The sequence below is a fragment of the Oncorhynchus tshawytscha genome, linkage group LG11 (assembly GCF_018296145.1).
Source record: "Oncorhynchus tshawytscha isolate Ot180627B linkage group LG11, Otsh_v2.0, whole genome shotgun sequence".
NCBI lineage: Eukaryota > Metazoa > Chordata > Actinopteri > Salmoniformes > Salmonidae > Oncorhynchus > Oncorhynchus tshawytscha.
Window position 1 is genome coordinate 38,691,695 of NC_056439.1, and position 25,858 is coordinate 38,717,552.

Genomic DNA, 25,858 nt, shown 5'->3' on the forward strand with positions numbered 1-25,858 from the left:
AGGCCTCACATTCTTCTATTTATGATTAATTGTGGGGTCATGATGAAACGATGTCACAAATCAGGGTTTGTGCCTTTGGGGGGGCTCTAAACTACATCTTATCCACATCTTACTCTTTTCCCAATACTAAGCAGGTGACAGTACTCTGTGTTTGCGAATCATTGGGACGTACTTGGTTTGGCATTGATGATCACCTTCTCTCCAGAGTGGGGTTGTGGGGTGAAGCGGCTGTTGTCACCCATGTCTTCACTGGAGCCAAACTCTACTACGTCCACAAAGCTCAGAGGGACACTCCACTTCAGCAGGAACTTCTGACCCAGAGCGGCGTTGCCACTACCACTGCCATCCACACTGCACCTGGATACAGAGGAGAAGGACAGGCAGAGGACTAATACATTTACTCACAGGGACCAATAAAGGTTTCTTCAACCAATATTACATTTATCGAGTGTATTCCTCACTGATACAGAGGGGATTGTATGTGCTATGGGATGTACTGTATATGGTATGTCACATCAAAGCGGGGCAAATTCTTTTGAAAATGGCATGACTGTATTGTAAGACTTAGACTGTACTTCATGCATGACTGGTTCTACAGTTATCATGTCGCCCTATTGGCACTTGACAGCCTGGGCAGAGAGCTCCTGTAAATTTTGTAAATATTTAATCATTATGTTTTTTGTATGAATCATTTCACTTTTTGTTTATGAATAGCCAAACAAGTATAGATTTACTCTGGATTACATTTTGTTTGATGAAAGAATGAATGGCAAATCAGCATTTCAAGATGGCTAGCTAACAATGCTAGCTAGCTAGCCGCTTTAATTTGACAACGTCGGCCTATATTGGGATGTTTCTACAGTCTCCTTGATCCAACGGGGGGCCGACGGTGGCGAGCTTTCAGTGAGGAATTCATCGCTCCAGAGCATTCCTCCAAAGTTATGAGTGTTCTGTATGCTGAGTGAGTGCATGGGGAGAAAAGAAACTGCATCGATCTCGTTCCACAAGTGTCCTACCACACAGAGAAGACGCTGGCTGCGAGACACCTTGAGGTAGACTCCTGCCCCCGGATGTCCTGATCTGGTTGCTCAGCTACCACTGTTCACCACCTGTACCTGCACCTCGCCCTGCTCAAGCTATTTATTGACTGTCGCTCCATTTGTTGCTCATGTCATACATATTTTTATTGATGTTGTTTTGCTTTTTAAGCACCTTGAGATTTGTTTACCTGTATGTACTGTGTACTGCAAATCAGCTTTTAGCTTCCAAGTACGGCCTACTTGTAAAAATGTAATAAACTACTACTACTACTTTATAAAGCGTATAGATCCTCATGTCAGAGCCAGTGGCCAGTAGCTAGTGTGATGAGGTACAGTATAATTACAGGACACAGGCTCCTCCACTGGGAGCTGATCAGAATCATACCCAGAGAGGATGCTCCCTCCAACTGTGGGTAGAAACCCTGACCAGGGTGAGTACCGTGTCTGGTGCTGGTGCTTTGGGTCTTACCGGACGTTGGGCGTGGCACACATGAGCACGTCGTTGAGCAGGAAAAGGCGTCGCTCCTTGGTCTTGATCACCTCTCCGTGGTCGTTGTAGACCGTCTCCACTATGTCATCAGAGCGAATCAGGTAGCGGCTGCCATTACTCAGAAGCTGATGGGTAAGGGAGAGAGACCAAGAGGTCAGATACAATATATGGTCTCGAAGGTCTTCCCCTAGGTTAATTTATGATTTATGTCAATGTGCTTTGGCAAAGTGGGTAGGGTTATATCCTTCCTGTTTGGCCCTGTCCGGGGGTATCATCGGATGGGGCCACAGTGTCTCCTGACCCCTCCTGTCTCAGCCTCCAGTATTTATGCTGCAGTAGTTTGTGTCGGGGGGCTATGGTCAGTCTGTTATATCTGGAGTACTTCTCCTGTCCTATCCGGTGTCCTGTGTGAATTTAAGTATGCTCTCTCTAATTCTCTCTTTCTTTCTCTCTCTCGGAGGACCTGAGCCCTAGGACCATGGCTCAGGACTACCTGGCATGATGACTCCTTGCTGTCCCCAGTCCACCTGGCCGTGCTGCTGCTCCAGTTTCAACTGTTCTGCCTGCGGCTATGGAACCCTGACCTGTTCACCGGACGTGCTACCTGTCCCAGACCTGCTGTTTTCAACTCTCTAGAGACAGCAGGAGCGGTAGAGATACTCTTAATGATCGGCTATGAAAAGCCAACTGACATTTACTCCTGAGGTGCTGACTTGCTGCACCCTCGACAACCACTGTGATTACTATTATTTGACCATGCTGGTCATTTATGAACATTTGAACATCTTGGCCATCTTCTGTTATAATCTCCACCCGGCACAGCCAGAAAAGGACTGGCCACCCCTCATAGCCTGGTTCCTCTCTAGGTTTCGGCCTTTCTAGGGAGTTTTTCCTAGCCACCGTGCTTCTACACCTGCATTGCTTGCTGTTTGGGGTTTTAGGCTGAGTTTCTGTACAGCACTTTGAGATATCAGCTGATGTAAGAAGGACTATATAAATACATTTGATTTGAATGTACATTTAAGGTACTCCCCAAAATATATAAATACATTCTGTAGATATTGCATGGAAGCAGTTTGTCCGATCCGTGTCAAGGGTGAAATGAATATGAAGATACCATTTAGTTAGTGTAGAATATACACATACTAGTATAAGGACAAGCAGGTTACAGATCAGTGTGCTTTTAGTTACAGTTTAGGCACTTTGCAGCATGCACACATCCATTAAATATACTGTAGATTCCATGGGGCGGTTGTTTGCTCTTGTGGGCAGATAAACAGACAAATAATTAGACAGTAGGGAATATTGATGCCTCCGTATCAGGCTCAGAGCCATCTCCTGTATATTGCCAGATTTGTGGATAGATGGTTTCTCAGTGAAGAATGTGAAACATCTACAGTCAAGGCCTCAATGCCCACACAATGGAAGAAACAATCTGTTTAAACATTCAAATATCATCTAGTTATAGAGGACAAACACTGAGCCCCTATGGTCTGAAGAAGATCAATGGTGTGTGTGGACATGTTTAACTATACTTCAGGGGACCAGAAGTCCCCACAAGAATAGTAAACAAACAAACATTTGACCAACTGGGGACATTTTGTGAATCCCCACAAGGTCAAATACTATTTCTAGGGGGTTTAGGGTTAAGGTTAGAATTAGTGTTAGAATTAAGTTTAGGGTTAGGAGCTACTGTTAGTTTTAGTGTTGGGAGCTAGGGTTAGGTTTAGGGTTAAGGTTAGGGTATAGGATTTCTTTTATAATGGGACTGAATTGTATCCCCCCACAAGGTTAGTTATACAAGACTGTGTGTGTTTGTGTGTGTGTGTATGTGTTCGAGCAATACCTTGTTGAGGTAGCGTTCGTTCATGGCCTTGGCTATGTGTCTGATCTCACAGCGCTGGTCAGCCTCCCGCTTCTTCTCATTGAGCTTTTCAGCCAGGGTCTCCAGTTCTGTCAGGGCCATCTGTAGGGGCAGTCTGTCACTGTGGCCTGCTGGTGTGTTCTTCAACATGTCCTGTATCACAGTCAGAACACCACAGAATAGCATAACATACTGTAACATGACATAACATCTGTAGGGGCAGTCTGTCACTGTGGCCTGCTGGTGTGTTCTTCAACATGTCCTGTATCACATTGTATCACAGTCAGAACACCACAGAATAGCATAATATACTGTAACATGACATAACATCTGTAGGGGCAGTCTGTCACTGTGGCCTGCTGGTGTGTTCTTCAACATGTCTGTATCACAACATATCCTGTATCACATTGTATCACAGTCAGAACACCACAGAATAGCATAATATACTGTAACGTGACATAACATCTGTAGGGGCAGTCTGTCACTGTGGCCTGCTGGTGTGTTCTTCAACATATCCTGTATCACATTGTATCACAGTCAGAACACCACAGAATAGCATAATATACTGTGAGGGGCCTGCTGGTGTGTTCTTCAACATGTCCTGTATCACAGTCAGAACACCACAGAATAGCATAACATACTGTAACATGACATAACATCTGTAGGGGCAGTCTGTCACTGTGGCCTGCTGGTGTGTTCTTCAACATGTCCTGTATCACAGTCAGAACACCACAGAATAGCATAATATACTGTAACATGACATCTGTAGGGGCAGTCTGTCACTGTGGCCTGCTGGTGTGTTCTTCAACATGTCCTGTATCACAGTCAGAACACCACAGAATAGCATAATATACTGTAACATGACATAACATCTGTAGGGGCAGTCTGTCACTGTGGCCTGCTGGTGTGTTCTTCAACATGTCCTGTATCACAGTCAGAACACCACAGAATAGCATAATATACTGTAACATGACATAACATCTGTAGGGGCAGTCTGTCACTGTGGCCTGCTGGTGTGTTCTTCAACATGTCCTGTATCACAGTCAGAACACCACAGAATAGCATAACATACTGTAACATGACATAACATCTGTAGGGGCAGTCTGTCACTGTGGCCTGCTGGTGTGTTCTTCAACATGTCCTGTATCACATTGTATCACAGTCAGAACACCACAGAATAGCATAATATACTGTAACATGACATAACATCTGTAGGGGCAGTCTGTCACTGTGGCCTGCTGGTGTGTTCTTCAACATGTCCTGTATCACATTGTATCACAGTCAGAACACCACAGAATAGCATAATATACTGTAACATGACATAACATCTGTAGGGGCAGTCTGTCACTGTGGCCTACTGGTGTGTTCTTCAACGTCCTGCCATACAGCATGGAGAGATAACACATTCAGAATATAACAGAGCACCGATCACATCCAGAACATCTCTACACTGGCATAACATCAGTTTAAAACTATTCAGATTCTTTCAGAAGACCAATGGGCAGTCTAAAATGTTATCCTCAGTCATAATAATTATGAGTGAGGATCAAATTTGAAGCACCTGAAGCAGAAATTATTTCCCAAGAGTATGCACACTACACAGCACTCTCTCTGCATAGTGCATTCTTAACAGAGCTCTTTGGTAGTGAGTATGTGGCGCCATCTGCTGGTAGACGTGTAATATGTACTCTAGGCGCTAAGTGTGGACGTTACAGTGAAATAGATACCTGCAGCAGTAAAATGAACTGAGGGAATCTCTGGATGGGCTTCATCATGAGTCCGTAGAGAGTGACCCGGTCACTGCTGGTGTCCTGACGTTGCTGTGGAGAGAGAAGAGGACAATCAATGATTGCTGATTGATGCCGTGCAATCCAATACAGAACCACAAAGTGTTTTGGTTCAGTCTGAAAATCAACCCCAGGTCCCTATGCAGAGTTTGGTTTAGGATAGAGCCAGCGATGCATATTCTGCATAGCTGTATCTCTGTATTTTCACAGGAGCATACTTAAAAAATATATATATTTACAGTGGTGCTCTGACTGACCTTGAGGAAGTCTAGGAAGCTGGGTTTGGAGGCACACGTCTTCCTGACCACCGCCATGGCTGTGCTGAAGTTGTTCACATACTCACAGTAGGCATCCAGCACCATGGACTTGGAGAACTGGGACCCAGATATAGAGAGAGGGAGGGACAGAAAGGGGAGAGAGCAAGCCATCAACACCTCATACGAGTCCGATACAATTACAGTCAGGAATGGAATTAACATGGTACCAGACAAAGGAATGGGGCTTCCTAGGGCCAGTGACAGTGGAACAGTGTATTATGACTAGGGACAGTGTATTATGATGGTTGTTTCAGGCCAGGGATAAGAGAGAGAGGACAGTAAGGAAGAAGGCACACAGCACATGGGTCACAAATGCTGTATCCTGCTCCTGTGTTGTGGTCATGCTTCAAACAGTAACAAACCTCAGGAAGAGGGAGAACTGGGGTTACTGGGTGAGACTTTGTTTGAAGACCCCTGACCGGGTTGCTAGGCAGCGGAGACACCAGGGTGGAACACTTCCTCCAAGAACCCAGTGCAGCTGTGTGTGTCATGTGTGTGTGTGTGTGTAAAATCAAGGGACTAATTCCTATAGAACGAGTCATGGTAAACTTGCACTATCGCCTCAGTCAGTGTTGTGTTCAATGGGGAAGCACAGTACAGGACATGGTGTGAGTAAAGGAATGTTTCTGTCCACTAGTTTTGTCCACATGACCACTGTCAAATGGATTACTCTTCCAGCCATCTTAAAAGTGGAACTGAATCCTTCCTACAGTGGGTTCCCCAGCACGGAATCCTTCCTACACTTGTCCACCAACCCACCGAGGCTACAAAGACGTCCCCGATCATCTCCAGACTGTCCCACTCGGCCACGCGGCACGCCAGGGCGATCTGGAACAGGGCGTGGCACTGGAGAATCTCCCGGATACGATAGAATGTCACCTTCAGCTTCCTATCGCTTAGCAACCTGGGCTCAATCTCCAAAAGTGGCTTTTCATATTGCTGATAAGAGAGGATAAAGAGGATAAGGATGTGGTAGGAAATCTTTTCCTTGAGGAAATTAGAGAAATTTTATACGAATTGTATAAACTGTAAAATAACATACCTCTAAAATCCGCTTCAGTGCATCCAGATAGTTCTTCTCACTCTCTAATATGGAGCCCAGTATACACCTCCTCACCACCTGTTGTTGTGAGAGACCCTCAGGGACGGGACTGAGCACTGGCTCCATGTTGAAGCATTCCACTTCGATGAATAGCTCTGACTCCTCATCCTCAAAACAGGTTGACTTCCTCTCTGAGATAAACAGGAGAGACGAGGTCAGCTTAAATCAGATGAGCATCACCCAGGAGGTTAATACACATTGTTAGTGGATGATTCCCCTGTTACAATGTAAAGTGCTTGCATTTTTATCCCAGATACATCAGTGTAATTAACTGACTAGTGTGACCTAAGGACCATAGTCCATGTTCTGTTCTTACTCTTACCGTGACAGTGGGTCTTGATATACGACCTTCCCCTTCTCACTGCTGCTTTGGTTTTCTCCAGGCCGTCTTTGGTCCCATCTCTCGCTGCCTTCACCAGCTTTTGCATCTTCATGTAACGTCAACAACAGTAAATGGCACTCAGAGCAGACAGAGAGAACAGCATGCTACTGAAGCACTTAGGGAGGAGATAGGAACTGTGTTAGAAGAGAAGATGGCAGATCATGTAAATACAGGAGCAGGACCTCAGGGAGAGCAGGGTGGACCAGAGGAAGACAGCAACTGTGACAGCAGCTGAACTGAGTCAATCTAAACTCAAATGTTCTCACAGATGCATAAGGGCTTAAGTGATGTGTACTTAACTTCAATCTCTCTATGTGAGACCTGTAAATAGGGAATGTCAGTAGTTTAGAAGCTCTTTCATTAGCCAGGGTAGAGTCTCAGAAGATTTACCTAGACTGCTACAACCCTCTGCTGAAAAGTAGAACTTCATAACCATCTTTTATTATAGATTTGTTTCAAAATGTTCTGTAGGTGTGGACTGGGATGATCCTGTACGGACCTCCTGTCTAGGCTTACACACAACTCAGCTGCTCTGGTGTCTCAGTACGCCGTAGACCTAAAGGCATGTCACTTAGGAGATGCAGCTGCCTCAACACCCACACTGTTAGTGGCACAGGTCAATGCAATAGAGACAAACTCACCACCAGACATAAGCTCAGGATGAAGGGACTAGGTCTGAGTCAGTCAGTGAGGGACACCGTGAGGGAGGTTGGGGTTAAGGAGGATCTACTTTGTCTAGCGGAGGGTGACAACACACACCGACCATGATGATGACATTTACCTTCTGCTCGTGTTTCTGTTTTATCTGCTGCAGCTCTACTGTTCCCACTGTATTTGCCATAAGATCTTTCATCTTTTTCTCATAGTGTTCTTTCAAGCGTGTCAGATCTTGAGAAAGCTAAACAAAAGCAGAGCATTTGAAGCGTTACCAGACAGATCCTCAGAAGATGGTCAGCCCCTCACCCCAATCCACCCACCCTCACCACAGCTAAGGCCTTGCCTCCTCACCCATATTTTGTCTCCCGACCCACATAGAAATCTTAAAGGTAGACTCAGTGATATGATGTAGATGCGCAAAGCGTAGTGGGTCAATTTCAGCAAACAACTAAGAGCGTTGAAGAGCAAGACTAAACTTCTCCAGTGTTTTGGTCCTGTATCTACTACGCTCTAACAGCGTGAAGCGAACCCATTCACATGCGTAGATACTCTGCGTGACTCTGAGAATGTCCCGCATCTCACTCATCGTAATATCTACCGTGCTGCTCGCGGCAACGTCATTTCACTGAGTCTACCTTTAACTGGGCCAATCTCTGCTACAGAAGCCAAGCTGTCACTTTGTGCAGCCAGCTGAGATATAACACTGAGACCTCCCTGGCAAGACCTCTGGGCTGAATGAACAAGCAGGCCATTCAATTCAAAACCAAATATACAAATGAACTGTATATTATCGAGAGCATAGTATTAACATGTGCAGCAGGAAGACAAGAATAAGCCTAGTGTATAAAAATGTGTATTAACATTTGCTGAATGATTTTTCATTTCAAATATGAGGATGTCAAATATTTATGAATCTTCTGTTTAACTGGATATTGCATTCTATTAGACATTCACTGTGTGCCACTGCTTCTGCTTCCTCATATGTTCAAGACGCTGACGTAAATGACACTCTTCGGGGAAAAAAGGGTTCCAAAAGGGTTCTCCGGCTGTCCCCGTAGGAGAACCCTTTTTGGTCCAAGGTAGAAACCTTTTTGGTTTCAGGTAGAACCCTTTTGGGTTCCATGTAGATCCCTCTGTGGAAAGGGTTCTTCATGAAACCCAAAAGGGTTCTACCTGGAATCAAAAGGGTTCTTCAAAGGGTTCTCCTATGGGGACAGCTGAAGAGCCACTTTAGGTTCTAGATCAGTGGTTGCTGGTGGGAGGAGCTATAGGAGGATGGGCTCATTGTAATGGCTGGAATGGAATAAATGGAACAGAGCCAAACATGTGGTTTCCATATGCTTAATCTGTTTGATATCATTCAATGTATTCCATTCCAGCCATTACAATGAGCCCATCCTCCTATAGTTCCTCCCACCAGCCTCCACTGTTCTAGATATAACCTTTTTTGTTGTTGTTCTAAGAGTGTATCCTTCTTTAGCATCTGTTGATCTGTGGCGTCCATCTGCAGCTTTGTGCATCTCCTGGTGAGACACATTCATATCCTCTCTCAAACTTCTACTCCCCATAGTATATATAATCCCCTTCCTCTAGCAAATTCCCCCTCTTCTCCTCAATCTCTTCACCCTTCTTCTCCCTACTTCTCCCTCCCCAGAGAGACAGAGGGTAAGGTGTTAAGTTTACACACATGGGTCTTCCTTTGTGGGGGCTTCCCTCTCATGAAGGCGTCAGGCAGGCCATTCTCCCCGCGGCCCTCCCCGTCACTCTGCTCGTCATAGCTCTCAAACTCGCTGGAACTCCAACCGTTGTCCAGGGAGCTGCCACAGCCCTCCTCCCCAAACTCCACATCATCATAGATCATCTCGTCTGGCTCTGAGGGATGAGGAGAAAGGGTTCAAATCAAGGGGAACAGCATTACAATCAGGGTGAAATACCTTTTCAACTGCAATGGTGCAATTTGTATTCATGTACAGTAAGTTAGCCTGACCATATTCAGATCAGATTCCTTGGCATGAATTCTACTTGTCAGTTCTAGTGCATCAACTGAACATTGTACAGCATAACACAGTTTGCATTGTGTTTGCACTGTGGGCACATCAAATGTTTCTGCTGAATAATTCCAGCACATTATGTTTTAGAAATGCAAAAGAGGTAAAGACATTAATATGCAAAAGTCACAAAACACTGTGGGAAAAGAGGAACGACAGTACAATGAAAAACGGAAAGAAAGACCGACAGAATAGAAAGAGAAAAAAGGATTACAGCACTGACCTGTAGTGGAGTCAGAGTTCTCTCTGGGCACGTCATCATAAATGACTTCATCTGGATCTAAATGACGAAGGAACAATGTTTGAATTAACAAGGTCTCAATGTGAAATTAGGCTTCACACAACGGACAGGATACAATCTCAGGGAAGGCAAGAGGAGAGACCCCACAAGAGCCTGGTTCCTCAAAAGGAAGGAAGTGTCTAGTTTTTACTCAAGTGAATTCCCAAAGAAAACACCACTGCGTAGTTATGCATTGTGCATGAGGCAGATTCAGGCTGGACTCAGAACTTTACAATCCCTTTACAATCCCTGTCCTGTTCCAAGCAAACCAAAAAGTATAAACTAGGTAAATACAAATGGAAATAGAAAAGTAAAATAAACAGATCATTGTGGAAAATGACATATTTCTCATTGGGAAATGAAAAGAGGAGTACTTACTTTCCATCCAGGCTGTGTTTGCAGGGTCTGACACCCATTTAGACAAAGCATCCTCCTCTCTGATGGCAGGATACTCTTCACTGCAGACATTTGAATAAAATAGAGAAATAATAACCATTGCTATTCCAACGCAAATAAACAAGTATCCACATCATCACAAATTCTGGCAGATCAAGTCCAGTCTGGATGAAATAAAACAGATCAGTGAAGAAAGAGCCTGGCAAGCGAGTCACTCACATATCAACAGAAATGTTGCCTGTCCCCACCACAGTATCTGGAGGGAGAGAGAGAGAACAAAAATCTACATCGATGACTCCTTCCCTAACGTTGCATGCAGTTTGCACTAAACCTTAGCTACTGCCACCAGGGGGCAGCCATCACTGAAACTAAATTAGCATCAAAGAGCTAAAAAAAAACAAGACCTGAAATGGATTGATAAGGACCTCAGATTAGATTGCTCATTCAAAAAACGGCAATGATAATCTGATAACTAATACATGTTCACATATTTTCTGCTATGATAGCCTTGCATGACACATAACATTCCCAATAGATAAACCTGACAGTATATTGGAACAATCAGTCAACGTGTTAAGATTACAACTACAGAATATACCTTTCAAAATACTTTAAAACAGGAGTAACCCTCTGTGATGTGTTGGGTAGCTTAATTACACTGCAATTTCCCCTCAGACTGGCCAAGGCACACATTTAACTACTACTGTAACATTAGAGAGAAAACAGGAAAATCCTAACAGCCAACACAGAGTTTAGCGAGCGGCTAAATTTAGTCCCCACTTCCTTGAGGCAAGGTTTTAGGAAAAATAAATGTGAAGAAGAAAGGAGAGGAAATATTTGCTGGGAGTACAGAGCATGCATGTGTCATGGCCTCTCATCCCAAAGTCAGTGGTGAAGAAGGGGGAGAGGATGGGGGAATTCCACTAAGGAGAATGAATGAGAAGAAGTTTGAACAGTTCCCACCACATTTTTTCAGTGCTCTGTTCCTACTTTTCAGTGCTCTGTTCCTACTTTTCAGTGCTCTGTTCCTACTTTTCAGTGCTCTGTTCCTACTTTTCAGTGCTCTGTTCCTACTTTTCAGTGCTCTGTTCCTACTTTTCAGTGCTCTGTTCATTGTAGGAACACTATATCGGAGTATTTCAATATGAGGTTTTCAATATGAATGCAGAACAGAGTAGAAGGAATAGTAGGAATTGGCTGTTCAAATCCTTCTAATTCTACATGTTTCCACCATGGATGTGTTCTTCCTTTACCCTCCTCGTCCACGGAGAAGTGTCGGATGATGACGGGCGTGGTGTAGGCTGGCGTAATGAGGGGCACACCAGAGGGGGTGGCGTACCCACAGGGCACGGGCACAGAGTAGCCCGGTGGGACACAGAGGGGGCTGGCGGGGGGAACATCCTGGCCCTTCCCCTCCCTCTCCCCCTCTCCTCCTACCCTCTCAACCGGTGAGGAAGAGGTAGGGACGGGCCCATGCTGCTGCTCCAGTTGCTGTAGTTGGAGGGGGGTGATTTCAATCACAGAGTAGGGGTTGACTTTCCTCTGGGAGGTGGTCCTGGGGACGGCCGGGGGAGGGTCATCACTGGACACTTCCTTATCTGCAATGGAAATGTAACACACAGTTAGTTCCAAATGATCCCCATCAACACAACACAGCTACACACTGCTCCAAATGATCCCCATCAACACAACACAGCTACAGTTACACACTGCTCCAAATAATCCCCACCAATTCAGCTACAGTTACACACTGCTCCAAATGATCCCCATCAACACAACACAGCTACAGTTACACACTGCTCCAAATAATCCCCACCAATTCAGCTACAGTTACACACTGCTCCAAATGATCCCCATCAACACAACACAGCTACAGTTACACACTGCTCCAAATGATCCAAATCAACACAGCTACAGTTACACACTGCTCCAAATTATCCCCACCAATACAACACAGCTACACACTGCTCCAAATGATCCAAATCAACACAGCTACAGTTACACACTGCTCCAAATGATCCCCATCAACACAACACAGCTACACACTGCTCCAAATGATCCCCATCAACACAACACAGCTACACACTGCTCCAAATGATCCCCATCAACACAACACAGCTACAGTTACACACTGCTCCAAATTATCCCCACCAATACAACACAGCTACAGCTACACACTGCTCCAAATGATCCAAATCAACACAGCTACAGTTACACACTGCTCCAAATGATCCCCATCAACATAGCTACAGTTACACACTGCTCCAAATGATCCCCATTAATACAACACAGCTACAGTTACACTCCAAATGTAACACTCCAAAGGCTCCAAATGTGCTGGAACTCATTTGTTATCAGATTACTTTGCACAATTGCAAAATACTAAAAAGTACTGCCATAAAATTCCATGAGAGCAATTTGATGATACCACATCATGTCTATCATTGGTTAGGTGACTAAGCACTCCAACTTGCGATCATTGCAGAACACTGAAGAAGAATACTGTGACTTAAACATTTAACTTCCACTACTTCAAATTTCAGCCTGTGGGCCTTCTCTCTCTTAAGCCTTCGATCAGACCGTAGTGTGTTTACTGTTTTACACACACACACACACACACACACACACACACACACACACACACACCTCGTCTCGGGCCCTGTGGTTAGAAGAGATAAATCACAATACACCCACTAGAACACACTACAGACACATATGCTGCGGAGCAAACAGTACTGGTCAGACACTGGAGAGGAGAGGGGCCTGGACTCTCAATTGGACTAGGATGTAATTGTCAGAGGGGGAGAGACATAGGAACTTGGGAGGTGAGTGCTAGAGAGAGGGAAGTGCATGGAATGTGTGTTAGCAAGAGGTTGTTGGAGTCTCTAGTAAAAATGTGGGGTGAGTCTAACTGGGGCGATTGACCTCTCTCCTCTGACTGAGAGGCTGAGAGAGAGAGAGAGAGAGAGAGAGAGTGGTAGTGTTCTGGTGGTGTGAAGCTGTGTGTGATGAATGCCAAGAGCCACCCTGAACCAGGCAGCCAGTGATACCAGGCTGGACTACACTAATGTATTTTCCAGCCTGACATGGCGCATTTGTCAGAATGAGGTAATACAACATGTGTAGGCACAAAACATGCACTAAGAATGGACTGCATGACACCAACTACTGTACAGCACCCACTCAGTGTGGAACAATGATATGGTTGTGGTGGTATATTATTTGTGTATGCTTAGGCTACAGCGAGACAGAGGATCTATCCTCAGACATCCAGGTGCTAAAGAGGAAAACTGAACAGTTGTTTTCACTAACTTGTGTTCACGGAGTCTGTTCCTACAGGAGTGGAGTCCTCTGTGGGTGGAGGAGGGGGTAAGTCACGGTCTGCGCCAGCTGGGACAGATGCAGTCTTGTCCCCTTCTGCTGCTGCCACTGGAGCTGTTGTTTCTGTTGGAGCATTGGCTACCGGAGGATCCGGTGCTGATGCCACTGTGTCTGTTGTAGCCATGGCTACTGGAACTGGTGGTTCAGCTGCCACTGTGTCTGTGTCCACTGCTGCTGCTGCTGTGGGCTCCGGGTTGGAGGGCCGGGGGTCTGGTCCTTCCTGCTGTGGGTGAGGTGCCACACCATTGATCTGGGCCTTGCCCCCGTAGTCTGGGGCTGGAGGGGCATGGGGTGGCCGGTCTGCCTCAGGGTACTCATCCCCACTGTCATCAAACTCAAACTGCTCCCCCTCTTCTTCATCGGCATAGGGCACCTCGTCCGCCAACACTAATCACAGAAAGGAGAGAGAGAGTTGAAGGCAGAGAAATACAGCTTACCTTTGTGTGGCTTTGGATAGAGCGAGAGAACATGAGACATATGCAAGTAGAATAAGTGAAGTTTAATCATTATGCTCAAAGATCAGCAAAAGCTCAAATGTAGTTATTTTCCCTTCTCTCCAAAAATGTGAGGTTACCGACGCCTGACCCCAATAATGTCTATTCATAGCCACACAGTGGGTGGTTGGTTGGTTGAAAAGCCAAATATGTTAAATATGAATGCAGGTTTGTAATTAGCAAAAGGCATTCATATTTAACCTGGTAGAGGGTCCCAACTTGACCCACCACCCACTGTGTGGTTATGAATAGACATTGGTTGAAAGAAATTGATAATAAGAAGATTGTGGGAGCTGTTCTGTTAGATTTCATTGCAGTCTTTGATATTATTGACCATAACCTATTGTTGAGAAAACGTATGTGTTATGGCTTTTCAACCTTTGATATATCATGGATCCAGAGCTATCTATCTAATAGAACTCAGAGGGTTTTCGTTAATGGAATCTCCTAATCCTAACCTAATCTCCTAATGTCAAACATGTAAAGTGTGGTGCACTGCAGGGCAGCTCTCTAGGCCCTCTACTCTTTTCTATTTTTACCAATGACCTGCCACTGGCATCAACCATATACTCACCAGCAACCACAGCTAATGAAGTCACTGAAACCCTTAGCAAAAAGTTGCAGTCTGTTTGGAATGGGTGGCCAGGAATAAACTGGTCCTGAACATCTTTAAAACTAAGAGCATTGTATTTGGTATAAATCCTTCCCTAAGTTCTAGACCTCAACTGAATCTGGTAACGAATGGTGTGGCTGATACACAAGTTGAGGAGACTAAATGACTTGGTGTTACCTTAGATTGTAAATTGTCATGGTCAAAACATAGAAATTCAGTGGTTATACAAAGACGGAGAGGTCTGGCCGTAATAAAGAAATTCTCTGCTTTTTGACTCCACAAAGCAAGTCCTGCAGGCTCTAGTTTTATCTTATCTTGATTATTGTCCAGTCATATGGTCGTGCTGCAAAGAAAGACCTAGTTAAGCTGCAGCTGGCCCAGAACAGAGCTGCACATACTGCTTCACTGTAATCAGAGGGCTAAACTAAAATACTATGCAAGCCAGTCTCTCTTAGCAAATCATTTAAATAAGAATTTGTACTTTACTGACTTGCCTAGTTATATAAAGATTAGACTAAGAGCATAACATTTCTACACCCTGATTGTATAATCGGAGTCTAACCAATACCCAAACGGAGATTCAGTGAAAATAAAAAATCTCATTGATTTATCAAGACCGGTCCTCATGCTTGTCACAGGGCAACACCAAACGGTGCTAAAATAGTTGGAGGCTATTGCTTCATATCCTATCGCTTCTAAATTCAATATGCTCTTTAAATAAATAAGACCTACACCACTTTTAACAGCATATTACTCAACACTATTGAGACTCAAGTCACCTACGGTCGGCCTATAGTATATCGAAAAATATGACGTAACTAAATAAACAAATCGGCATTTTGAAAGAGTATTTGTATCATTATTTTATTAAGGAAAACATAAAGATGCCATTATTAGTTACATTGTTTTAGTTTGAACGTGCAGACTGGCACTAAGAACAGAACAGCAGGAACGTTTCCCTAGTCAGCTCCATTATTAGTTACATTGTTTTAGTTTGAACGTGCAGACTAGCACTAAGAACAGAACAGCTGGAACGTTTCCCTAGTCAGCTCCATTATTAGTGCAATGGCCCTTAAAGTGTTGCCTGTGTGGAGGGGTGGGGGTCCACCCCGGTCCCCTTTCCTCCTCCTCCTCCCTTCCCCATGGGCTTGGTCGGTCTTCTGTGCAGGGCTCTGCGGCCCATCCGTGCCCCCTGCCCTCGTGCCTTGAACCTCGAACGCTTTCAGTGTATACAGCTGGAGAACTGCAAGGCAATACCATAGTGCGCCACTCGGGAGCCATGACCAATATATATTGTCCTGCTAATAACAGGGTTAATAATATATCTGTGAGAATATCCAATGGGCTTTTATATAATTCTAAATTAATAATACTAATAATAGTAATAATCGCTTTGTTTAAAAAATAACAATATTTTGGAGATTATTTAGTTTTCAAATAAAAAAAAGCCAGTTTGTTATTTAGAATTATTTATTTATGTTTTTAGAGGGAGAGAAACCAAAAAAACAACAGTTATCTCATGGGTCTCCCAGTCAAGGCATTGAACCAGCATCTGTAGCAACACAGCTTGCACTGCTATGCAGTATCTTAGACTGTTGCACCACTCAGGCGCTGTATAACGTGACCAGTGGCCTACAGTACTACAGTAAGAGCAAAATAATCATAACAAAATAAAAACCTTAGTGTAACAACAGTTTTAGTAAGTAATACAGAAGTTGTGTACAATTATCAGTTTCTATTTAGGTTTATGTCGCCCTTCATTGTCAGTTAGAGACACAGTAGGACCCAAAAGCATAATCAGTGCTCTAACTCCCCCTTGCGCTGGTCTGGAGCAATGAAGTGGTGACGCAGGGTACCGTACTAAACCACAAATTACTTCTAAGTCCCGCAGCATAATCACACAACCTTTAGTGGAGCAACCACTGTAGATTTGCCCACTTGCCAATGAAAGTAATCATTAAAATAATTGGCAATATCAAATGGTTTTGTGATGAAAAAGCCATCTGATTCGATGAAAGATGGAGTTGAATTTGTCTTTCTGCCCATAACTTAATTTAATGTACTGGTTTCATAATACAGTTTCTTCTTATATTTGTTGAGTTTAGTCACATCATTTCTCATTTTGCAGTAAATCAGCCAGTCAGATGTGCAGCCAGACTTATTAGCCACTTCCTTTTACCTAGTCTCTTTCAACCATACAGCTTTTAAATTCCTCATCAATCCACGTAGCCTCAACAGTTCAAACAGTCAGTTTCCTAATTAACAGGTGCATGTTTATCAATAATTGGAATGCAGTGTCTGGATGCTCCTCATTAATCACATCAGACCAACAAATATTTGTAATATCATGCACACGATGCAGTTTGGCGAGCAGTGTCGTCACAACCCAATGACCAGAAAAAAACACTGTTTTTCCTATGAATCCTGGGCTGCATCTCAATAGTCCAAACTGGCTTCCTTCCTCATCTCCTTTCAGATCAATGTTGATGAAGGAATAGAGATAGAGAAGTGGCTTTCTTTCTTCCTCTGACCTAAACTGTGCTGAGGATGCATATGGAATGTAAATGTCACCACAGACATGGTGGGTTAGAGGAAACCTGGTCTTGCTCTCCAGTTTATTGTTATTTTCACCGCTATATGAGGTTCCTTTGGGAGGGCCGTGTGTAGGTTTAGTAACAGGGTGTTTATTCAGGTTGAGGACACCGACTGACACCATTGTGTAAGGCGTAAGAAAAAGCCTGTCAAATCAAATGGACAGCCGTTGTGCGAGCACTTCTCTTGTACTTTCTGACATACTGAATAAAGGAGGTGAATTAGGGAGAGGGGTGTAAAGAGGAGAGGAATGTCTGTAGCCTAAAGAGAGAGAAAAAGCCATGACATTAGAATCCCTGCTGAATGCTGGCAAAGGGTTCACAGAAGGTGACAGTCAGAAGTCATCGGTGGTATAGATGAAAGGAATGCTCTGTATTCAGCTCATTCAAACATCCACTTCTCTCTACAGGAGTCCAAGTACATGGACTTGCTATTGGATCCAGATTCCTATTACACAGTTTCCCTATGGGAGGCAGGAGCTTCAGTTTAAGAGGTCACAACCTCATCTGAGACTGGTACTTTATCTCCCTGGCCGTGGCAGACATATCTAACAGAAACTGGCATACCTCTACTCCTAAACATACCACAGATTTCCCACGCGTCTCAGTTCCAGTACAAACACGACTGTCCTATCAGGATTCAGGTTTCCCCACGACTAGGTTAACCAAGGTAAACTCTCATATCCTGACTGTTCCTGCTAAGAAACTGAGTAAAATTCCCTTCTCTCCTTTTCTCCAAGTTCTGGCACAATTTCCTGAATGACCAAACCAGAGGTAACAATTCAACCCTCTCATCTATATGAGAAGATTTCCTACTAAGATTTCTCAGTATAGAGCTTCACCTTTTTCCTTTTGACCCCTATTCACATCAGTTCCGTTTCCTGTGCTGGCTAAATACTTCCTGCTTGACTGAGTAAACTCTAAGCTGACATTTAGACAGCTGTTACTAGAAACAACAGTCTAACATAAATACACAACGGTAAGTAAGGCTACAGGTTAGGCTCACTAACTATCAAATACATTACTCAAAAGTTACTAACCCCTCAGGCTTAAATAAGTCCTTATCCACAGTTCCGATACACAGATCAATCACTCAGAGACCCAAAAGTCCTTGAAGCTCTACAGCACTATGAGCCCTTTAGTCTAAATCCCCATCATGACTCCCTAAGGGGTTGACAGGAAGTGTTCTAGCCCTCAGTCTGAAGTTATGACAATGGTCTGTGACTATGCTATGGGGTCTAACTGTGACCTTTGACTTCTATGTACACCCTGAAACTAAACTTTGAAGGCGCTAGAGCAGAACATTAGGAGGGAAAACCTGGAAAGAGGTGACATCTGCTGTTCCCATCTGTGATAATGAATAGCTGTGTCGGACCAGCTAGAAGGACCAGGCACAGCTAGCCACTGCCTGGAGGGATCTTTCACTGCTGAGACATGGGATGCATATTCATTCTTGTGCGTGTCTACTCTCTGACGCACAGGCTGGTCCAAGTAAAGCAGAGCGGGGTGTGATGGAACAGAGATTGTATAAAAGCTTGAACAGATTATTAGTTTAAATTGCCCATTCAATCATTTGGTCACGATCAAGTGTAAATGATGAAGCCATGGATAGTTGGCGCTGTGAGAATGTGTGTGCCTGCAGTCTGCTCAATACTCTCTCTCTAGCCAGTGCACACACACACACACAGAGAAAACTAGGCCTGTCCCCAACACCCATTGTCAATTAATAACCACAATATGGATTCTGTTCCCGTGCCTCCTCTCCTCTCTGCCACACTGCTCTGCTCAATGAGTCACTGGCTTACAATGTACTCCAGCATCGCCACGGCAACAAGGCAAGTGGCTGCCCAGCTGGAGATGAGGCATTTCTCTGGCCTGTTCCATTCCCTGTGGTGCGTGTGTGTGTGTGCGCGCGTGCCTGATGCTGCAGTATTCAGCCAGGGCTCAGATACTGAGGCACATTGTCTGCCCTTTGCAATTGTGGCACATTTCTCTTCCTCCTTACTCCTTCGTTCCACAGCCCACGAGCTCCAGAGAGGAATGTGTTTACACGGTCTGCCCATCATGAAAAGGCCCTCAGGGGAGCTAGACTGACCATCAGTGTGTCAGCCGAAACAGACCTTTCAAACCTGTTACCATAAACAGGGCTAACAGAAATATGATATATAGATCCCCATCATCATCAGCCAAAACAGCCTTTAAGACCTGTTAGTTTGAGCAACATTAACGGACTACTCAAAAACATTAACAAGAACACACAATCTGCACAAGGCGTAACAAAGGGACAAGTAGAGATGGTCACTACAGTCTGATAACATCTCAGGACGACAAGCTAAATCTACCAACGGACATAACATAATGACATTACCAAGTAGCGCCTCACTCATCTCAGCATAGAAAACCATAAACAGAGCTGTCCACAGGCCTGAGCAGCAGCATGTGTTCTCATTGGCTATGGGGGGCTTTACAAGTGCTGGGAGAGATTGAGTCAGAGAGAGAGAGGGGAGGAGAGGAGGATGTTGGCATTACTTACTTTCAGGAGGCGGGGGAGGGAAGTCTTCCACAATGTCCATACTGGTTGCTGTTTCTCTGGGCATACAGGTTCCCTCAGCAGCCTGGTGGAGGTGGTGGTGGTCCTCTTCAATCACACATGGCCCTGGAGGAAACACACACATGGAGGATGTCAGAGGTGGCACGCTGTGATTCACTGTACACTTATTCAATTAGTCAAGCATAGAAGAATGTTCCCAAGCATCACCAGGTCCCGAGTTTTTCCGGGCTACATGGAAAAGTTTTAGCCAAACTAGAGTTTTGCCTGGTAAGGTCACAAGGTATAAGTTAGGGATTAAAACTGCCATGGACCTCACGATCTGATAATATCACGATACTTAGGTGATGATATGATATGTATTGCGATTCTCACGATACTCACAATTCTATATGTATTGTGAGTCGTTACTGCGATTTGATGTTCCAAACATATTGCTCACTATATGTCTGCTGCAGAGAAACAAGAGAGAGAAAATGTGTTTTTGATCAGTCATGGAAATAAAAGTGCTGAAAACATGCTGGCTCATTATTTAAAGATAACAAGCTATAGGATGACAAATACCAGACTTTTAGCGCAGATAGAGCTAACTAGCGCTAGCTAACGCTACAAATCCATCAAATATCGATATAATATTGTCCCAAAGATGATATTATTATTATTATTATTATTAAGTAACTGCATTGATTTTTGCCCTCATCACTAGTATAAGTAAGTATGAGTATAAGTAAGTATGAGCATAAGTACTAATACATGGAAGAATGCCAAAAGATGGCATATAATATACTTTTTAGATTAGTTAGCATGAAGAATGTTCCCATACATCATTTCTGTGGTATTTCCCAATGCATTACACCCCACCAATGGAAAACCAAGCAACCATTGCCAACCACATGCTCTTTATTCCAAGTTACTCAATCTCAGTCAAGTCACACCAGCAGGGGAGTGGAGAAGTGGAGCATTATGTTCCTGGCTCTTTTGTCTGAGCGCCAGCCATCTGAACCACAACTAATAAAGACAAATAAAAACAACATCAAGAAACAAAAAAAATGTCCTCTCGCCCCACAAACAGTCAATTAATGTGGTGTATGTGTGTGTGTGTGTCAGAGCAGGGTTATTTGATCCACTGAGGGTAGCGTGGGGCTCCCTAGGGGAACACATATAGTTAGGGTCAGTGACCCTATGTGTGTAAACATGGTGGGGCTGACAGGTTCACACCATGGTATTTTGGTATTTTATTAGGATCCCCATTAGATGTTGCGAAAGCACCAGCTACTCTTTCTGGGGTCCACACAAAACATTACATAATACAGAACATTAAATTGACAAGAACAGAACATCAATTTAAAAATGGCACACGTAGACTATATATCAATACAAATAAACCATTTAGGTCAAATATAGAAGAGGCGTTGTACCGTGAGGTGTTGCTTTATTTGTTTTTTGAGCAATATGAGATGGAAGGGAGTTCCATTGAATAATAGCTCTATATAATACTGTACACTTTCTTTAATTTGTTCTAGATTTGGGGACTGTGAAAAGACCCTTGGCGGCATGTCTAGTAGGGTAAGTGTGTGTGTCAGAGCTGTGTGTATAGTGACTATGCAAACTATTTGGAATTTTCAACACATTCATGTTTCTTATAAAAAGATGAAGTGATGCAGTCAGTCTCTCCTGAACTATTAGCCAAGAGAGATTGGCATGCATAGTATTTATATTATCCCTCTGATTACAATGAAGTGCAAGGCGTGCAGCTCGGTTCTGGACCAGCTGCAGCTTAACTAGACCTTTCCTTGCAACACTCGACCACACAAATGGACAATAATCAAGATAAGACTAAACTAGCACTGCAGGGCATGCTTTTTGGAGTGTGGTGTCAAACAAACAGAGCATCTCTTAATTAAGGACCGACCTTTCCCCATCATTTCAACCATTGAATCTATGTTTTGACCATGACAGTTAACAATCTATTGTCACACCAAGTAACTTAGTCTCCTCAACTTGTTCAACAGCCACACCATTCATCACCAGATTCAGCTGAGGTCTAGAACTTTCAGAATGATTTATACCAAATACAATGCCCTTAGTTTTAGAGATGTTCAGGAAAAGTTTATTACTGGCCACCCATTCCTAAACAGAATACAACTCTTTGCTAAGGGTTTCAGTGACTTCATTAGCTGTGGTTGCTGATGCGTAGATGGTTGAATCATCAGTATTCATGGACACATATGCTTTGTTTAATGCCAGTGGCAGGTCATAGGTAAAAATAGGAAAGAGTGGAGGGCTTAGAGAGCTGCCCTGCGGTACACCAAAGAGAAGCTCCCACAATATTCTTATATTCTTCTTTCAACCAATCATTAGGCGTTTGTGTCAGTGCAGTACATGTTGAGTGACCGTCTCTATAAGCATGCTGAATGTCTGGCTCCCCTCCAGGCATGAGGACAAAGACTTTCCTCTAGGCTCAGATTTAAGATATGACAGATAGGAGTGGGTAAAGAGTCAGCTATAGAGTCAATGCCAGGAGGTTTGTCATTATTGATCGATAACTGACTATTAACCTGTCAGTCTGTTGTTTTTTGTTTGAATTCTTTACGTGTTCGCTATGCGGGGGAAATGGCAAGACAAGCGGAACTACGTGGCTAAGAACTGTTGGAACGGGGATTATTATCGTAGCAACACAGTTTTGGAGTGAAGGCAATCCCACGCTGTGTCAGATAGATTTTTGTGTCTACGGGTGTAGTTTGTAGAGGTTGTAGCATATGTATGTTAGGATGGTAACATTATAATAATTAAGGAGGAAGTGTGAATTCATGCCAAGAATAAGAAGTGTGAAGTTTTTGATTTCCTCCCTTCTGTAATAAGCAGCCAATTAGGTATTTTTCCTTTATTCATGCGTTTAATCTAATACTGTCAAAGCTCCGGCTAAACTGTTTATGTATGTAAGCACTTTAGAGTTATACCAAGCTAATAAGTCACTCATAAGACAAGAAAGTTGTAAGAGTGTTCTTAACTGTATTTTCATTTACTTTATAGTTCTCACGGAAGGTGATAAATCTGACAAAAAATACAGAGTAAAACCGCCAGTTAAAATCAAGGAACAGTTGTGCTCGTGGTTACTGGAGGGAGCTACATACAGTATTTTTTCACCTCTCGAACACTAACTTTACAAAATTCTAAAAACTTGCAATGCTTTCCTTTCATTATTTTATTTTATTTTTATGCATGAGTACGATGGCTCACTGTTCATTGTTGGCATTTCTGCCTAAATGTGCCTACTTTGCCAATGGCGTAATCATTAAAATAATTGGCTACATGAAATGGCTTTGTGATAACTAAGCCAGCTGATTCAATGAAAGTTGAATTTGTCTTTCTGCCCATAATTTAATGTACTCCAAAGGTTTTTGATCTTGACTTCATAATACAGTTTATTCTTTTTGTTGAGTTTATTAACATAATTTAAGCCAGTCAGAGTTGCTGACATATTTAAGTCACTCCTTTTGCCCCATCTCTTTCAACCATACAGTTTTTAAATTCCTCATCAATCCATGGAGCCTTAAAGTAGTTGGCAATATCAGTTGGTTTTGTGATGAATGAGCCATCTGATTCAATGAAGGATGGAGCTGAGTTTGCCTTTTTTCCCAGAATTTCATTTAAGGTGCTCCAAAGCTTTTTTATTATCATTCTTAATTGATCTTGGTTTAATAGTGTAGTTTCTTCTTTTTTTCAGTTTAGTCATACGATTTCTCAATTTGCCATAAGTTTGCCAATCGGTTGTGCAGCCAGACTTATTTGCCATTCCTTTTGCCTCTTCCCTCTCAACCACACCATTTTTCAATTCCTCATCAATTCACAGGGATTAAACAGTTTTCATTTTCTTAATGGGTGCATGCTTATTAGCAACTTCATAAATGTGTCAAGTGCAGTGTCTGTTTGCAGGAATGTGGATCTGAATATAAAACATCTACACCTCCACCATTGGCATTTCTATATTTTCAATAAATGTTATAATCTTGTGTTGCTACCACTGTATCAAAGGTATTATCTAAGTGAGGTTTAGAGATACTCAGAATATGAATGTCATCTGTTACTAGCAAATGATTGATTAATGAAATGTGTTTAAGCTACATATACAGTTGAAATCGGAAGGTTACATACACCTTAGAGAAATATATTTCAACTCAGTTTTTCACAATTCCTGACATTTAATCCTAGTAGAAATCCCCTGTCTTGGGTCAGTTAGGATCACCACTGTATTTTAAGAATGTGAAATGTCAGAATAATAGTTGAGATAAATATTTATTTCAGCATTTATTTATTTCATCACATTCCCAGTGGGTCAGAAGTTTACATACTAATTGAGTGTATATGGTAGCATTGCCTTTAAATTGTTTAACTTGGGTCAAGCGTTTCGGGTAGCCTTCCACAAGCTTCCCACAATAAGTTGGGTGAATTTTGGCCCATTCCTCATGACAGAGCTGGTGTAACTGAGTCAGGTTTGTAGGCCTCCTTGCTCGTACACACCTTTTCAGTTCTGCCCACAAATGTTATATCGGATTGAGGTCAGGGCTTTGTGATGGCCACTCCAATACCTGTACTTTTTTGTCCTTAAGCCATTTTGCCACAACTTTGGAAGTATGCTTGGAGTCATTGTCCATTTGGAAGACCCATTTGCGACCAAGCTTTAACTTCCTGACTTATGTCTTGAGATGTTGCTTCAATAGATCCACAATTTTCCTCCCCTCATGAAGACATCTAATTTGAGAAATGCACCAGTCCCTCCTGCAGCAAAGCATCCCCACAACAGGACTCGTTTTACTGTGGATATAGATAATTTTGAACCGGTTTCCTCCAGCATCTTCACAAGGTCCTTTGCTGTTGTTCTGGAATTGATTTGCACTTTTCACACCATAGTACATTCATCTCTAGGAGGCAGAACGCATCTCCTTCCTGAGCGGTTTGACGGCTGCGTGGTCCCATGGTGTTTATACTTGCGTACTATTATTTGTACAGATGAACCTGGAAATTGCTCCCAAGGATGAACCAGACTTGATAAGGGTCTACAATATTTTTTCTGCAGTCTTGGCTGATTTCTTTTGATTTTCCCATGATGTTAAGCAGAGGCACTGAGTTTGAAGGTAGGCCTTGAAATACATCTACAGGTACACCTCCAATTGACTCAAATGATGTCAATTAGCCTACCAGAAGCTTCTAAAGCCATGACATAATTTTCTGGAATTTTCCAAGCTGTTTAAAGGCACAGTCAACATAGTGTATGTGAACTTCTGACCCACTGGAAGTGTGATACAGTCAATTATAAGTTAATTAATTTGTCTGTCAACCGACTTGCCAAAACTATAGTTTGTTATTAACAAGATATTTGTGGAGTGGTTGAAAAACGAGTTTAATGACTCCAACCTAAGTGCATGTAGACATACGAATTCAACTGTATTAACGTGGGCTCTTTTGAGCATTTATCTTCTGGGATGCTTACTTGCATTCATTACTTTACTGTGAAGCTCAGCAGCAGTAGATGTTCTTTGTGTTAGTGCAGGGTGAGCTGCTCACAGTGGACTTCCTCCTAGGGCACACCGGCTTAGTGCTAACAGTAGGCACATGATTACTGCATACAATAGCTGTAGGAATCAGTAGAGGCATTCAGGGCAGTTAAAAGGGACATCAATTAGGTTACTTATATTGTGTCTACTGACAGCCCTGGTGTATTGTTCAATTGCTGAAGCATTATGACAACTCTGACACAATGGTAGGGATTAGCTGAACTGGGCTTGACTCATTGAGTTGTAATACAGTCTGGAATTGAACCAGGGTGTCTGTAGTGACATCTCTAACAATGAGATGCAGTGCCTTAGA

General features: G+C 43.2%; 1 protein-coding gene across 3 annotated transcripts in view; it reads right to left on the reverse strand.

Moving 5' to 3' along the window:
- arhgef10 (Rho guanine nucleotide exchange factor (GEF) 10) overlaps window positions 1-25,858 on the reverse strand; it is a 108,815-nt gene that overhangs the window by 71,818 nt on the left and 11,139 nt on the right. For 2 of the 3 annotated variants that reach the window (XM_042330099.1, XM_042330098.1), the window contains exons 2-17: window positions 19,976-20,098; window positions 13,676-14,131; window positions 11,617-11,961; window positions 10,583-10,619; window positions 10,346-10,425; window positions 9,911-9,967; window positions 9,327-9,511; window positions 7,764-7,880; window positions 6,923-7,028; window positions 6,541-6,731; window positions 6,258-6,437; window positions 5,439-5,555; window positions 5,122-5,214; window positions 3,377-3,547; window positions 1,510-1,655; window positions 173-357 (exon numbers count right to left, since the gene is read on the reverse strand). In XM_042330099.1, coding sequence (XP_042186033.1) covers window positions 173-357; window positions 1,510-1,655; window positions 3,377-3,547; window positions 5,122-5,214; window positions 5,439-5,555; window positions 6,258-6,437; window positions 6,541-6,731; window positions 6,923-7,028; window positions 7,764-7,880; window positions 9,327-9,511; window positions 9,911-9,967; window positions 10,346-10,425; window positions 10,583-10,619; window positions 11,617-11,961; window positions 13,676-14,131; window positions 19,976-20,039 — 2,530 coding nt within the window. In that variant the 5' untranslated portion in view covers window positions 20,040-20,098. The remainder of the gene's footprint in view (window positions 1-172; window positions 358-1,509; window positions 1,656-3,376; window positions 3,548-5,121; window positions 5,215-5,438; window positions 5,556-6,257; window positions 6,438-6,540; window positions 6,732-6,922; window positions 7,029-7,763; window positions 7,881-9,326; window positions 9,512-9,910; window positions 9,968-10,345; window positions 10,426-10,582; window positions 10,620-11,616; window positions 11,962-13,675; window positions 14,132-19,975; window positions 20,099-25,858) is intronic. The other variant, XM_042330100.1, reaches the window with a different exon arrangement.